The 14,782-nt window shown below is 50.2% G+C and overlaps 3 protein-coding genes across 3 annotated transcripts; 1 reads left to right on the top strand and 2 right to left on the bottom strand.

Annotated features, from left to right (window-relative positions):
* Window positions 1-959: 959 nt before the first annotated feature.
* On the bottom strand, window positions 960-5,867 carry PENARI_c002G03816 (uncharacterized protein; the record flags this gene model as incomplete). The annotated part of the gene is made up of 5 exons (XM_022627392.1): window positions 960-1,828; window positions 1,881-3,902; window positions 4,091-5,051; window positions 5,102-5,281; window positions 5,337-5,867. The coding sequence occupies 5 exons, from the start codon at window positions 5,865-5,867 to the stop codon at window positions 960-962; spliced, it is 4,563 nt and encodes a 1,520-aa protein (XP_022492950.1).
* Window positions 5,868-6,024: 157 nt separating this feature from the next.
* PENARI_c002G10717 (uncharacterized protein) lies at window positions 6,025-6,354 on the top strand (the record flags this gene model as incomplete). Its single annotated transcript, XM_022627870.1, has 1 exon — window positions 6,025-6,354. The coding sequence occupies one exon, from the start codon at window positions 6,025-6,027 to the stop codon at window positions 6,352-6,354; it is 330 nt and encodes a 109-aa protein (XP_022492655.1).
* A 1,070-nt stretch (window positions 6,355-7,424) lies between these two features.
* PENARI_c002G10994 (uncharacterized protein) lies at window positions 7,425-9,112 on the bottom strand (the record flags this gene model as incomplete). The annotated part of the gene is made up of 4 exons (XM_022627891.1): window positions 7,425-8,275; window positions 8,328-8,717; window positions 8,772-8,973; window positions 9,023-9,112. 4 exons carry the CDS (start codon window positions 9,110-9,112, stop codon window positions 7,425-7,427), a joined length of 1,533 nt encoding a protein of 510 aa, XP_022492373.1.
* Between the last annotated feature and the right edge of the window lie 5,670 nt (window positions 9,113-14,782).

Genomic DNA, 14,782 nt, shown 5'->3' with positions numbered 1-14,782 from the left:
GAGGTATGAAGTCCGTGGGTTATGGCCCCAACGCGGACGCAGCCGGGCAGAATTTTGGCCAGAATGATGGTGATTGGTAAATGTTGAGCACACCCGAAAGATGATTCAATTGATTACTTGGTTCAGCCCTCGGCCATCACAGCAAACGTTAATTGTGGGATGTTGTGGAAGGTGTCGATAACTGCCGTGCCGAGGATCTTATAAATAATTCTGCCTGAGGATTCAGTCTCCAATCTCCACCCAGCTAATGGCATTGTTATACAGTAGATGGACAGTAAGACCCATTTGATTTGGTACAACAAGAAAGAGCAAGGTGCAGCCTTAGTTCTGCTTTAGCTTGAACGTCTGCTGTTCCGATACTTGAGTCATTCGGCGCCCAGGCACTAACGTTGGAAGAGAGATACAAAAGGACATTCAAGTCCAGAGATTCCTAACCAACTACATCCACTTGCAAAAGCGCTGTGAGAACCATGGCTTATCCACGCCAGCCCAGTATCTTTCATGACGAATTATCTAGATTGTTTGTTTGGCTTCGCTGCTTCTTGCGAATATCTGATGAATGATCAGGATTGGGGTGACTGGGGCATGGAAGAACCTTCTTATGTGGTTTATACAGACGGCGGTTCAACAGAGGTCAAGCTCGAGGATATGTTTCTTTCTTCCCACTATGTTCCGGCTTTGACATACCGCAACTTCGTAGAGGTACACATCTATGGCACACCGTATGAGTTCCCTCGGGCCAGGGAAAAATTGAAGTAAATGATAAGCTAAAATTCCTCCTATGGATATTCAATAGAAAAGAAATCGTACATCAAAGCGCCTTCACATTATGCAAACATGTAACACCTAGTTAAGGTGAAAGTCCCGACAAATGCGTAAGTAAACAATGTTCAATGAAAAAAAAAAGACACTCAAGGTAATTGAAACAATAGAAGACGAATGAGGAGGGTGCATGGGAATCAGTCCAAACACACCACATCGTCATCATCCTCAACCGAAACCACACGTTGGTTCTCCTTCTCTTTCTTCAGCTTTTTCTCCTTCTTTGCTTTCTGCTTCTCCTCTTCTTTTCTCTTTCTCTCAGCTTCAGCCCTCTGGTCTCTCTCACGTCTGTAGCGCTCAATCCCCAGAGAGATAGAACTCGATCCTTGAGAAGCGGTGCGTCGGAATCTGGCTTCAACGCGGGGGTGCGTGGAGTGCGTGGAGCGACTAGGGGAAAATGATGCACGGCCAGGTGTATCTGGTGCATAATTGAGTGTGTATCCATGAGGGCTAGACTGTAGTTCAATGCGCGGGGGAATCAGTATTGGTATTCTAGGCTGGGACATGAGTTGGCGAACCTTTTCGAGTAAAGCAGCACGACGATGGTTGATTGGGGGATCCACCGGTGGGGAGTACGGCATGTCCTTTGGAATATCGAAGATTCCGGGTCCGTTCTTCAGCTCGTGGGCTAAGATCCGCGCACGGGATAGCAGGATTTCGTCTTCTTGGACTTGGCGCTCTCGAATCCGCTTTTGTTCCTCGAGCCATTTCTTCTCTTGATCGGTGAGGGGTTTGGGTTCAACTAGAGCCTTTGTTTCTGCGAGTTTTCTTTCAAGGCGTTCCAGGATTGGAAGCTTCGGCATTGGCTCGCTCAGGACCTTAGACAGGGAGAATCTGGGGTAAAGTGGCTCTTCTGAGGTGGGAGGATCCGAAACCTTGACCAGCTTGGGACTCGGGCCATTGTTCGACTTGGTTTCGGTAGATTCATCCAGTGATCTTTTCTTGTGTACGCTTGTCGTCTTGCTCCGCGAACGCTTTTGAGATACGTTTGCCTTTGGCTCTCGGGCTAGAAGAAACAGTCAGTAAGACACCACAAAGTAAAATGTTACCTAACTTACCATCCGATTGAGAGAGCTCCGAGAGACTCATTTGCATTTCCTGTGGCTGTTGGGTGGAGGGTGCCTCGAAATGCACGGAGCGTTTGAAAGGGTTCCCTGAAGATGCACCGGTGGACTGACGTTTCAGAGAAGAGCGCCTGCGCTGCTTGGTCGTGTCATCATCATGCGGCCGTTTTAACGAAGCTTGCTGCACCGAAGACCCTGGTGCAATTGAGCCTTGGAACAAAGGCTTCGATGACTCCGTTGGATTAGTCAAAGGGTTGTACGTAGAGGACTTGGCGTCGAAGAGCTTGGATGCCTGCCCAGATTGTGAGGAAATTGACTGGCTAGGAGATAAACTTTTGGCGTGTGCGGAAGAAGCGAGAGGGCCTGTGTAGTTGAACAAAGAAGACAAGACTTGCTCAGGTGTGGGGCATTGTTCCCATGCGAGGGAACGCTTTTTCGCAGGCTGGGTATCACTCGTCTTGGGTGAAGTTGAGGGGAGACTTCCAGGGACAGGCGGAGGAGATGTGGGTGGCGTAGATGATACAGCCGCAGAAGAATCAACTTTCCCATTTGGCTGGGGCGCTGGAGTTACGAATGAAGTATCCGCCTCATTCGATACCCCAGGAACGGCATTTGTGCTACCGGCTGAAAAGCTAAAGAGGGGCTTCGCAGTGGTTGACGCCGTAACTGGCTCCTTCGCCTTCTCGCTGGGTTCCGAGGGCCGTGAAAAGGCAGAGGGAGCAGCAGAGGGAGCAACTGTCCCCGGACCCGAAGATGAAATTGATGTCTTGGGAGTCAGAGATGCGAAAGGGTTATTGAATGCGGTTGATGACTGCTCAGATGTATTGCTGGTCGCGAATATCGAAGCTGGTACCGAAGTCGATGCCGCCACAGGTGTCTCCGCTTGACTTGCTTCCGGTGCCTTTGTAAATTTGAACGGAGATGCGGCGGTAGGAGCTGCGGTGGAGGGAGGTAGAGAGGAAGAAGGTTTCAGGAAGGAGAAGTCCGGAGTGGACGACGCCGGTGGGGAAGTGCTGGGTTTGAATATCGAAGACGGCGCAGCAGCAGTCACCGCGGGTGTCTCCGTTGTCTGGGTTGTATCTGGAGGTTTGAACGCGGATAGAGAGGCGGCGAATGGGTTTGGTTGGGAGGATGGTAGAGACGTGCCGGAACTCAAAGATGCGAATGGATTCTTCGGCGCAGAAGTCTCTGAAGAGCTGCTAGCCTTGAAGGGCGAGGATGTTGTAGGAGTAGCTGCGGTACCAGCATCGGCCTTTTGATCCATCTCCGCCGGCTTCGGGAACGAGAAAATAGACGATGACACAGGGGCAAAAGGAGATGGGGCAGCAGGGGTTGCAGCAGGTACATCCGTCTTCTCAGCAGGCTTCGCAAAGGAGAACGGGGACGATGAGGTAGCAAAAGGAGATAGGGTGACAGGTGCTTCCGTCTTCTGGCTAGTCTCGGCTGGTTTGGCGAAAGAGAATGGGTTCGAGGAACCACCCAGGGGTGAGGGCGAGACAGTATTCGCAACAGGAGTCTCCGCAGGCTTCGAAAACGAGAAAGGAGACGCAGAAGTAGTCACAGCAGGAGCCTCCACATTCTGAGCTGGTTCCGCCAACTGCGAGAAGGAGAACGGAGATGGCGAAGCAGACGTAGAAGCCTGCGCAAAAGGGTTTGACAACTGAGTAGCAGGAGGTGGGAAGGGGGATTGGAAGGGAGACGGGGCGACAGGAGGGAACTGGGCGCCTTCAGAGGCAGTGCGTAGATCAGAAGCCGACGTGTTGTCAACGAACCCGTTGGGCTCGATCACTGGGGCTGGTGTCTGGTTCTCATCATCACTCACGAAAAGACTTCTGCTGTCATCGGAAAGGTCAGACGCTCTGTCCTTCCGCTTAGCCAGGAGTGATCGATCGAGCATGCCCATTCTCGCCGCTTCTGGGATGGTCATTCCAAGAATGACGGCAACCAGAGAGCGGCCTGCACGCTTTGACTCGACGTAGGTCTCAGAGTACGAATGATCGGATGATGGCGAGAAACCTGCGAAAGATTAGTGGGTGACAAAATATGGAGGGGAAAGAGCTGTTGTTGTTGGGAGGTGGGTGGGGGAAAAAGAGAGAGAGAGAGAGAGAGAGAGAGAGAGAGAGAGAGTGTGTGTGTGTGTGTGTGGAGGGTTGAAGACAACGTGTTTAAGGGTTGAACGTGTTTTGGGATGGAAGAACACGTACCGATGGAGTCAACTGGTCGAGATCCCCAGTTAAGATAAAGTGCACCATCAGCGTGCTGAGCAAGCTGCAAATCCTGTTCTTCGCAGAACCGGATAGTTTGTTCGTAGTCATCAAAATGTAGCACTCTTGTCAACTCCTCTACAGTCCATTCCTCGTTCTTCGCCTGCTGTGAAACAGGAGACCGGCAGTAGGCCTTCCAAATTGCACGAATTGCTGTCTGACGAATGTGGTTGAAGTAAACCTCTGCCACACAGGCCATTAGATAGGGCACGCTTGGGGAATTGATAATGTTGAAGAAACGGGTGTAGAAACCCTGAGCAATGGCATTTGGCCGACGAGCGTCAAGAGCACCCTGGTATTCCCAGGTGTTGCCAGCAGCAGCAAAGAGATCGAGGGCCACTTGAACTCGAGGAGAGGCGAGTAGATCGGCTGGCCACTTCTGGACACGAGCTTCCAGGTCGGGGCGCTGGTCGTGAATCGAAAACAAGATGTAATAGGCACGGAACTCATCCTCTCTTGGGAAAACAATGCGTCCACGGTTGTCGTCGTAGTAGTACATGAGCGAGAGCATAGTGTTGTTGAGCTGTTCTCGTTCCTGATGACGGTCGAATTGCTCTTCGTTTGTGGGGTTCGAAAGAAGATGGAGAGACACGATATGGAAGCGCGCAATTCTCTCTAGGCACATTACTGCCATTTTGACATCCTCCTCTTGCGTGAGTTGCTGAACCGAGAAATCATTGCGAATTGAACGTGTCCGATCCCAGACGAACTTGTGGATGATGGCCAATGGCTCACTGCCACCAACAACATAACGAATGAGGTAGTTCATACTCTGCAACAGGGTCTTTGGTGTCCGAATATCCGAGGGCAATTGCTCATCATAACCAGCAGCTGAGCGTCGAAACCGCTTCAACATCTTGGATTCCATGATTTCCAGCTGGTTGGTCGCCGGGTCAAAGTACTGAAGAGGGTGAGCGGGGGGTCAATAAAAGGCAGGAGAAGAAGCTTTACCTTTTCGCACTTGTCCATCATCTTTTGCACGATTCGCTCAACACGCTCGAATTCGGGGCACATGCTGGTGCAGGTTCCCACGGGTGTGATTGCCTGTTTCAACGACGTCGGCTGGTTGGGGTCTGCCATCTGTCCATCTTTGATTGCTCGCTGGCGCTCTTTGGCACGGTCGAGTTTCAACTGCAATTCTGGTTAGTTCTTCTCCCTGTCGCATGTCATTCGGGGATTTGCCCACCTTGTCATAACGGTCCTGGTAATTGCCTGAGGACGCATTTCCCACCGGCCCACCAGATCCATTGCGACTGAAAGCCGCTGAATCTTGATGGTTCATATTCTGCGCCGGTTTGGCGAATGGGTTGTTGGAGAAATTCGAAGCCGGGGAGGCCTTTTGAAGAGCGGAGAACGGAGATTGCTGGACGGGCTGCGTGCCAAACGGAGATGCGACGGAAGAGTTTTGCTGATTCAATCGCGCAAATGGAGAAGTGGTAGCACCGGGGTTGCCTGCTGTCGCTTGTTGTGTGCCATTTACAGTGTGGCTCGCAGCGCCAGCGCCGCGACCACGACCCCGACCCCGATACTGACTCTGACCTCTACCTCGTCCACGCCCGCGATCCTTTCCATCACCCCGCGCATTATTGCCTTGGAATTGAGTCGCAGCAAACCCAGAATTTCCTCCTCTTCCTCTACCAACGGAGCCCTGCGCGCCTCGTCCTCCCCTCTGGCCGTTGCTCACGGCACCGCCAAAAGGATTGAACGGGCTAGCCATCCTGCCCGCAGATCGCGGAAGAAATTGGATAGGCCGCCTCCTGCTTCAGCGACTCCAGAGCTGATCTTCTTCTCAGATTGATCTCGGTTGTCGGTTGGTTTTGGGGTCAATTTCTGGTGAGATGCGAAAGGCCGATCGAATGTTGAGGAATCTAAGAATGCTATTCGCCGGAGACGGTGACCGCCGAGGCGACGAAAGCGAAGTCAGCCCATCTGCCTATATTACAATTGCCCGCCGGATATTCCCAAGTTGCCGCGGCGCGCGCGCAACAGGTGGCCGGCACAAAGACGAACGAGAGAACAAAGCGGACTCGGATGAGGTCAGACAAGGGGGATTACGGTACCTGTCAAAGAAAAATGGCCGTCACGATCTACCGGTTTGGTTGAAAGGCATCAACAGCCTCGCAAGCTGGTCGACCGTCGCGATGAGAGTTCGAGCCGGTGATGCGTGCGCGTCGAACTTTGCGGGTGAGGATGGTGCTGGGTGAACTGCGGTCCCTGGCGGTTAGTACAAGTGCAAGAATTCATCAAGCGGCTTGAGAGGAACAAAGCAGGCACTTACAGAGCAACAAAATGGGTTGAAGAAGACAAAGATGATCCGCAATCCTCACGGAGCTTCTAAGGCGGAGAGCACTCCGCTGCTCCGCCGTGAGTGGCCGATACGGGCCCGCGCGCTTGGCGTTTATTCGGCTGGTCATGCGCATTCTACAGCGACAATGGGTCTATTCAATCGTACCGAATTGTCTATTGAGGTATTTCATTGAGCCCTAATTCGTGTGATTGAGGGTATAATCAATAGAATAATACGAGAATACAACAATACGAGAACCTCTACCATGCAACCTCTAAGCAATCCATTTACTGTACTAGTTAGCATATTTAAACCTCGATTTCTAGAAAGAGAAGAGCTTTAGCGGTAGAAGGCACATCCATGGATGTAGCAAACCTATGAGTCATAACAAAGATCCTTGGAAATTACGATAGAAATGAGGTAATATAGACTTCAAGTGATATTATAAACAGCAAAGAATTTCCCAAGTATCTACCAAAAATCTCGTTTATCAACAGAGAGCCCGAATATCCAAATCGGCGAGCCAAAAAAACCCATATACAGAACCAATTATGAAAAGACAACCAGGTCATCACCGACAAGGTGAAGAAACAAGACCCAAAGAAAAGAAAAAGAAAAGAAACACAAAACGAAAGTCCGGAATATGAGAAGAAATCAATATCAAACCCAAAGTATTTTCAGAAAGAAATAAAAGAGAAAAAGAAAACAGAACCCAATTGCCCAGCACCTTCTTATGAACGACACTCCCAAATTTTTTAATCCACAGAGTGAACCACATCGAAATGATATGAAGTAAAGACAATAACTCCCCTGACAAGGCCTTATGACAAGCGCTAAGTGTGGTTATCAGAACCATCAGTCATATAACGTTCGTTAATACCCAAAGCCCTTAGGCAAGTGGGTTTCCTCCACGTCAACATGAATCGTCGCACCAGGACAGACCAAAGAACCAAGAATCAATCGGGACCAGCCCGGCCATTGAGCACCTTAGACGGGGTGGGAAAGAGGCAAGCCATTGGGATGAGGATGGCCCAGCGACCCCGTGCGGAAAGGCAGGGATCGTTGATCAACATGAGACTGTGACATGTCGTGCATGTGGTGAGGGGCCATGGGCATGTGGTAGCTCATTGAAGGCTGGGACATGGGCTGGCTAGATGGTGCGGCGTTGTAGTCGACAGTGCCGAAGATATTCTGGCGGAATGTGGGTGCAGGAGCCCAAGGGTCGTAGTGACCGGCGCGTTGGTGGTCAGGCGTGGAGGTTGGGAAGGCGTTGTGGCTGGAGTAGTCGAAGACGGAGACGTCGTGGGGGCTGATCATCTCCGCTGTTACGGGGGTGCTGAGCATTGGCTGTGAGGAGAAGGAGTCTGTGTATTGGGGTGGCGTGGCGTAGTAGGGGCGGTCCTGGCGGGGTCCTTCGAAGCTGAGAGGCTCGGGCATGGAGAAGCTGCCTGGGAGGGAGCGGGTGGCGGGGAGGGCATCGATGGGTGTTGTGAGGGCGGCGGTTACTTGCTCGACTGAGGAGATGGGCGTCATGAGCCCTTGTACGTTGTGATCGGGCTCCTCGACTGTTACTGAGGGTGCGTCGTTGGACTCTTCTTCTTCGTCGCCCTTGGGGCTGGGGCCACGGTTCATGGTGTAGACGATCATGTTGGCGTCGACTTCGCCGCGCTCGAGGCGCTCTTCCATCTTGCGGACACGAAGGATCTCGTAGATGATCTCGACGTGGGATGGGTGCTTCAAGCTCCGCTTGGTGTCGCCAGCGACTTCCTTGAGCTTGTCGGCAGTGATACCGTAGCTACCGAGATGACGGATGATGTGAAGGAGAAGCTCAATGCGGTCTGTTACTAGGTTAGCAAATAGGGCCCTGGTGATATGATAGGTAGTACATACACTCTTTGCGCAGGTGGTCAGGCTCCTTGTGCATGACACCTGGGGGCCACCACTCCGGCTTGGTCTTCTCTGGGTCACCGGTGGTACCGGGGGCAGATCCTGGTGGAGGCTTGCCACCATTGTAAGGGTGTCGGACCTGCTTGCGAGGTTCGATGAACTTGATGAATGCCTTGGCAACCATGCGGCAGTTAAGTTGTTGGAAGTGCTTGAGGGCACCCTCATAGTAAGCCATAACCTTCTGGCTGTCTCCAATGCGGAGAGGAACCATTTCAGTGGAGCCGTTGGAGAAGTCTTCACTGTCGGAAGCCTGCTCAGAGAGACGGTCCTCGGAAATAGAGGGAGCATTGCCTTTGCGGCGCCTCACCCGGCGAGGAGATGCGTCTACTGTCTCTGTGGCAGTGTTAGTAGGTATACTTTGTTAGGAGCCAGGATCAGATCACATACGGCGAGGGGGTGCATGGTAGCCAATGCGTTCCCCAAGAATCTCGAGGAAGTTCTGGCGGACTTCTGGGCTGAACACAGTCGCGTTGTGTTCCTGAATAGATGAAGACTCGTCGACCTTGAGCTTACCGTCATGATCGAGGTAGATCATGGCGTAGTGAGTATGAGGAGGACGGAATGATGAGCGAGAATGTGTCATCATGGGCTGGAAGATGTCAGTAAATATCCAATACTATAGTAATAGACAAACATACAGGAGCAACGTCCCATCCGGGAGGTCCTTCGAGGGCTGAAGCGGATCGCTTCATGGCGCCAGTTGTAGGGTTTGGTTTACTGTAAACCATTGTTGTATAGATAGACACAGAAATGCTTCGCCGTAATGTTGATACGGTAGCAGGGACGTATTCGGCTTGAGTGATAGAATCTCAGTCAAAATGGCACATCAAGATACTAAAAGAGGCGTGATGTATCAAGAGGCTGATGGCGTTTAAGGTTCCGGCGAGAAATGTGCTCTTTATAGAGATTGTTTTTCCTCGAGTAGGGAGTTGCGATTTAGTCTTGACAAAAACTTGACACTAAATCTGTCGACTCGCGTCAGTCTACTGCTTGCCACTGTTTTAGGACCACAAGCAGAGATGGATATGGAAGCCCAACGGCTGGAAAGCCCTCCCCGCTCCCGCGCGGGAACTGGTAGGACAAACGCATGCCGTGCCGGACAACGGGAATCAAGCTCTTGCAAACAGGGCCATAGAAAATGTAACGATTGGCGCCGGGATGTACTCACACACTCGAGATCACAATGTGCAAGAGTCTCAATGGAGTCAAACGGATGACTGCAGACTGTTGGCAACCGGGATGCAGGAGCGACAGGAAGCCACTGTGTTCCCGCAAGTAAACGAAGGTGACACAGGCCGGGTTGGGGCAGATGAGAATAAAATATCTTAGAAGGGAGGGTGGGTCAAGTGGGATGTTAAATAAATATCCAGGATGTAGTGTGAAGTGTATACTCTGTACAGAAAAAAAAGAGAGAGAACAGATGGGGATATGCAAGCCTTTTTCAGTTTCCAGAGAGGTTCCAGGCAATTGGAAAAAAATGACAAAAGCACGACTCCAAACCAGAGCAATACGCAGCATGGATGATCCTAGAAAGCCCGCGGGCATCCCTCATCGTATGCATGCAGCGAGATTGGCGCACTTCAAAGCGACATGCAGGTGAGTGTTAGGCCCAGTCCCGATCCTGCATCCCTGTCCTACTATTTGTAGATCGCATAATTGTTTTTATTTTATTTTATAAATTTTAATATATTTATTTTATTTTATCTTAGTGTCATGTCGGGCCAAACCCAAGTGGCGCTGATTATCGATCGACCCCCCACAAGGGAACTGGGGGATGCGCTTCCGGGACGCCATGGCTTCTGTCAATTCCATAAGGTGATCAGATCCCTTGATCTCCATTGGTATACGAGGGCCCATACTAAATCTCTCTGGTCCAGACTTGTGGTAAGCAACTAGTTCATTTCTTTGTGTGTTCTGTGTGGGAACAGTTATTACGTTGGGGAGATTAGCCCTAATTACTATCCTGCCAGGCTCCTGTACCTGGACGCACAGGTGCAGTTCGGAGGTTCCGTCAGAGTTTGATTTGCCCCTTCATGGATCTGGGGGAAAGTACCGTTTAGAATATACGTGTATATATATATATATATGAAATATTATCTGTAACATTTGTGTCTCTCGATCGGATCTTAGCCCTTGGGCCCCGGTGCGCTAGTAGCTGTGACCCCTCCACCAACCAACGAATGAGCCTGTCAGTTCCCATTTACTGTTAACCTATCAAGATCCGGCGTATGCATGGCCCAACACCCTGGATCCTGGGATGGAGATGACTCGCCGATAAAGTGTCATTCTCTTGGTTTGATCCCGTATGTCGATCTCCGTTCACTGACAGGAACTGGGTAGGCAATGGGGATCTTGGTGGCCACTTCAGCTGGAATGTCAAAAAACCCCTGAGATCAGACCTCAAATCTCGCTAAATCAAAGAGACAATTGTAGTTTGCGTACGCGAAGAAAAAGTACTGTATAGGCCGCCATATTGCTAGTATGACTGTAACTCTCGCCTACACTCCCCTTCTAGCCGCGATGAATAAAAAAATATATAAAAATAAGACGCTCTAGGACAAAACGAGATAACAGACGGTTTGACATTTGAATACTACTGTACAGCGTGATCTCCCCTCTCCCGGGGAAGAAACCGGTCGCAAAATGGTTCGAGTATTTATCCCACGGCGGGTTTGGCGCGGTACTTTTGATGTCAGACGTATTTGTGACAGCCCAATCAGCAGCCACGGAGCTCCCCAATTCTTCCCCCTGGGTCTGTGCTAATAAAGGGCCCAGGAGAACCCAAGCTGCTGTCAACGCGTCCATCTCCCGCTCTGGTGGGTTTATTCGGGCTTGGAGATTTGGAGATTGGGATGACAGGGGATAATATAGTAAGACGTCAAAATTCACGCTTGAACAAAGACATCAACGGCTAAAACGCTCGATAAAAAACACACAAAAAAGAGACAGGCGCGATTTTCTAGAACTAGTTTTGTCCCACTACATGGCTATCTTGACATTACAAAGGGGGATCACATTCTGCCCAGGTTCCACCATCTACGCTAGATCGGGGATGCAAGCAGAGTTTTCTGACACAAGCGGTGCTCTATTCCGATCAGATTGTGTACTTTGATACTCCATCCGAGTTCTGATCAATCTGACGAGTCTCAAGGGATTTTGACTACTACCGTAACCTCGGTAACATTGACAATTGCCGTCCTGCCTACACAGTGTACTAACGGCTCCGGCTGTAAATCATTGCTCCATAGTGGGACGCAAAGCAACCTACGCGAAACTGTTGCCTGCCCTGCGGTCAAATTAGATTTTTTAGGTTATCCCAAAAAGCACTCGAATAAAGCACTGTAGTAGAGCTAATCATTTAGGGCCGCCCTATGTTATTTGTCATTCTTTCAGTTACATAGCGCAGTACTGTCTTTCACCTAAAACCAACGGTCTCAATGCTATCTCGTAGCATAGGCGTAGACATTTTGATTCTTTGTTAGTCCCCACCAAACCCCTCCTAGTGCTTAGGGAGGTTTGTTTGCTTTTTTTTCAAGGCGCTGTTATCTTTTAGCGTGGATATCAAGAACTATGGGCGTCGGATAGTAAAAATGAATATCGATTCAAAAGTCCCAGTTACATTTGAAATGGCGGATTACTCCGGGCGTACCAGATCTTCGGGATTGAATTTCAAGGTCTAGACTTGAGACAACCCCTATTTTTATGGCCAGGGTCCTGACACCTGACACCTGCCAATGAAAGCTTTTTATTGGAAGTACAGTTGATCCTTGCCCTGGCTAGCCACAACGTGGCTCAGTGCTATTTTGAGGTCTGGCACCGCCACAGCTGAAGGAGCGAGAATAGCTGCACATTTAAGTATGCAACATGGATGGTCCCTGTGGATTTTACTCTGCTTTTTTTTCTCTTCTATCTGCAGACACTGATGAATGTGCTTAGTTTGACAGCTTGGCAGTTCCCGCATGTAGTTTCAAGCAAACATCAATGAGTTCCCCACTCGTGACAGGGCTGGGTAATTAATCTAAACACCGCCTTTGCCGCTAGGATCGGGCAAGGGATCTCACGGCGCTGTTCGGCGATGCAATCACCCTGAAACCCAAAGTGAGGCGTTAACTCGGCGGACTCGGCGGATATGTGACAGCGGGTGTATGCTGACGGGAGTGGGGGCTGAGAGGGGTATGGGGATAACTGCAAAACAGACTTGATTCGGTATAGGGGGACTGATCTACAGTTAGGGTTTCATTTCTGGAAAAAATGAACAAAGTCCCGTTGAGTTCGGTTCACCGCTACGGAGCAAGAAAAAAAATAAAACATAAAAACATAAAAAGGCATATAAAGCGCAGGAAGGCTGTTTCGTACTTCTGGAAATTGCTTCAACTTCATAGTTCGCTTCAAAAGTCGATTGTGCTACTATTGGATTTGGGCTCGTATCGATGAGATGATCATTGAGCTATTTGAGCGAGCATGTGGACAAAAGGGGGGGTGTACAGAGGGAATGAGTCTGTTCGCAGAGTAAGTTATATCGAGACCATCGTTGTTTCTAGAGCTGCATATCGGTGCGAGCAAAGGTACTGGAGGCAACCTGCCTCGAGATGAGTGCATTCCGAATCTAGTACAAGACCTGAGAGGTGTCAAGGCCTTTTCATTTCCATACTCTATTTGAATCTTCGGGACATACAAGAGCAAGCGGACCAACAAGGCACAAGGGTGCATTGCTGTTGTGCAGAGCCGATGGGCCGCACGACGATCGATCAATGATGCACCCTGATCGAACACTGATCGGACCGACAAAGACGGGCATTGCGTCATATTGCATCCGCCATTTTGTCGGGGCGTTTTTTTGGGGCCAGACCCCTCCGAATGGTAGCTTTATTGTCGGGGTTGGGTCATCTGGAAGGGTTATTTTGCGCTTGTACTTCTGTTTCGACCAGTGAGAGTGCCCCGATGAAACCTTGAACCTCTTCCAGCTCGCTAAAAGACGGTCCAGACTCGACCCCCAGCAAGCCACCGCGGGTCGGGGATGGCGGTCCGGAGGCACTAAAGCTGTCAAACACCAACTAGGGTTAGCTGGGCCCACGGGGTCCCAAGGGAAAGGTCAAAGTTGGCAATCATCGAGCCTGTTTCTCGTCAGTGCCAGTGTGTTGGAATTCCCAATCTATCTTGCTATAGTTAGAAGTTTCAAGAAGCGAACCTCACGCCTGCTTTCACCTAAATAGGAGATCAGCTTACTGCCAAAAGTCCGCCTCATGTGCTATGACAATAGTTATGCTGATCGCAACACTAAATTCTTCACCAAGCCTCATTCAGTTGTCATTCGTGTTGCCTCCTATTCCTTTGCCCCAACAACCTTTAGGCCCCAAAAGACCATTCCAAATATACCGGTGGCTTTCAATAATGTTCGATACTCCAAATCAATCAATATGTACCTCTAATCTCCAGTACTGAACGCAGGAACAGAAAAAGCAATCTGAAACTGCAGGAAATTATTTCTCCATCGTGGCCCGGACCGAGGGGCCGTCTATGACGGTTCCTACAGGTCCGAGGAGCTGTACTCCATATGCGCTATATGGAGAGTGAACTACTGTATTGTTCGGCTTTGTTATGCAGGAAACAATGCTTTGTTTTGACATGTCTGTAAGCGAGTTCTTCGGGTTTCAACTGAAGATAAAATAGACGTAATTTCGCTACTACATCTCCACTTGGTCCCGACAATGCAATTAACCCTGGCGGGAAAGGCTGACGGAAGTCTTTTACGCACGGAGCCCAGCGTGGGCGTGACAGTTGGTCCTTGCACAGTTCGCATTTTGGACCTCGAATTGTTTTCTTTCCCAGCGCACTGTTCGCGCTCCACTCGTTCTGGACCAGGCCGATAGTCGGGGACTCCCTTGCTCCGGAGTCATTTTCCACATTCGTTTCAGGTGGAAAACGTGGTCATTGTCTGCATAAGGGCTGGTGTCATTTCAAATATCATAAAAAGGTGTATCAAAGGAGATCAAAGCAGGTGAAGCGGTTCAAACAACACCAAGAGTGAATATGTGTGCGATATTAGGCTACAGTATAGCTATGGAGCCCGAGTAGTCCCCGGAATTGCATCATAAAGTCCCAACTACCTGGATATGCTAAGGCTTTAGCTTGACGAAAGTTTTGAGGTCCTTGCATTCTCCCACAGCCAATCACCTGCTCCAGATCGCTTAAATTCTTTCGTGGATAGTGCAAACTCTCCTGAGGAACTAACAACTTCCCCGGCCCCTCACCCCAAAGCTTCCTAAACTCCACCACAGCGGTTCCTGATGCTCGCGATCGCATGCATGCCACGCCTTCTTCGTTAATTTGGGTCATTTCCCCCTCTCCACGGACCATCTCCCGTTCCCAGCAGCTCAGATTGCCCGCCAGCCTAGTCT

Source organism: Penicillium arizonense, assembly GCF_001773325.1.
Source record: "Penicillium arizonense strain CBS 141311 chromosome Unknown PENARI_contig002, whole genome shotgun sequence".
NCBI classification, from domain to species: domain Eukaryota; kingdom Fungi; phylum Ascomycota; class Eurotiomycetes; order Eurotiales; family Aspergillaceae; genus Penicillium; species Penicillium arizonense.
Note: the sequence above shows the minus strand (reverse complement) of the source record. Positions and strands in the feature narration are given on the sequence as shown.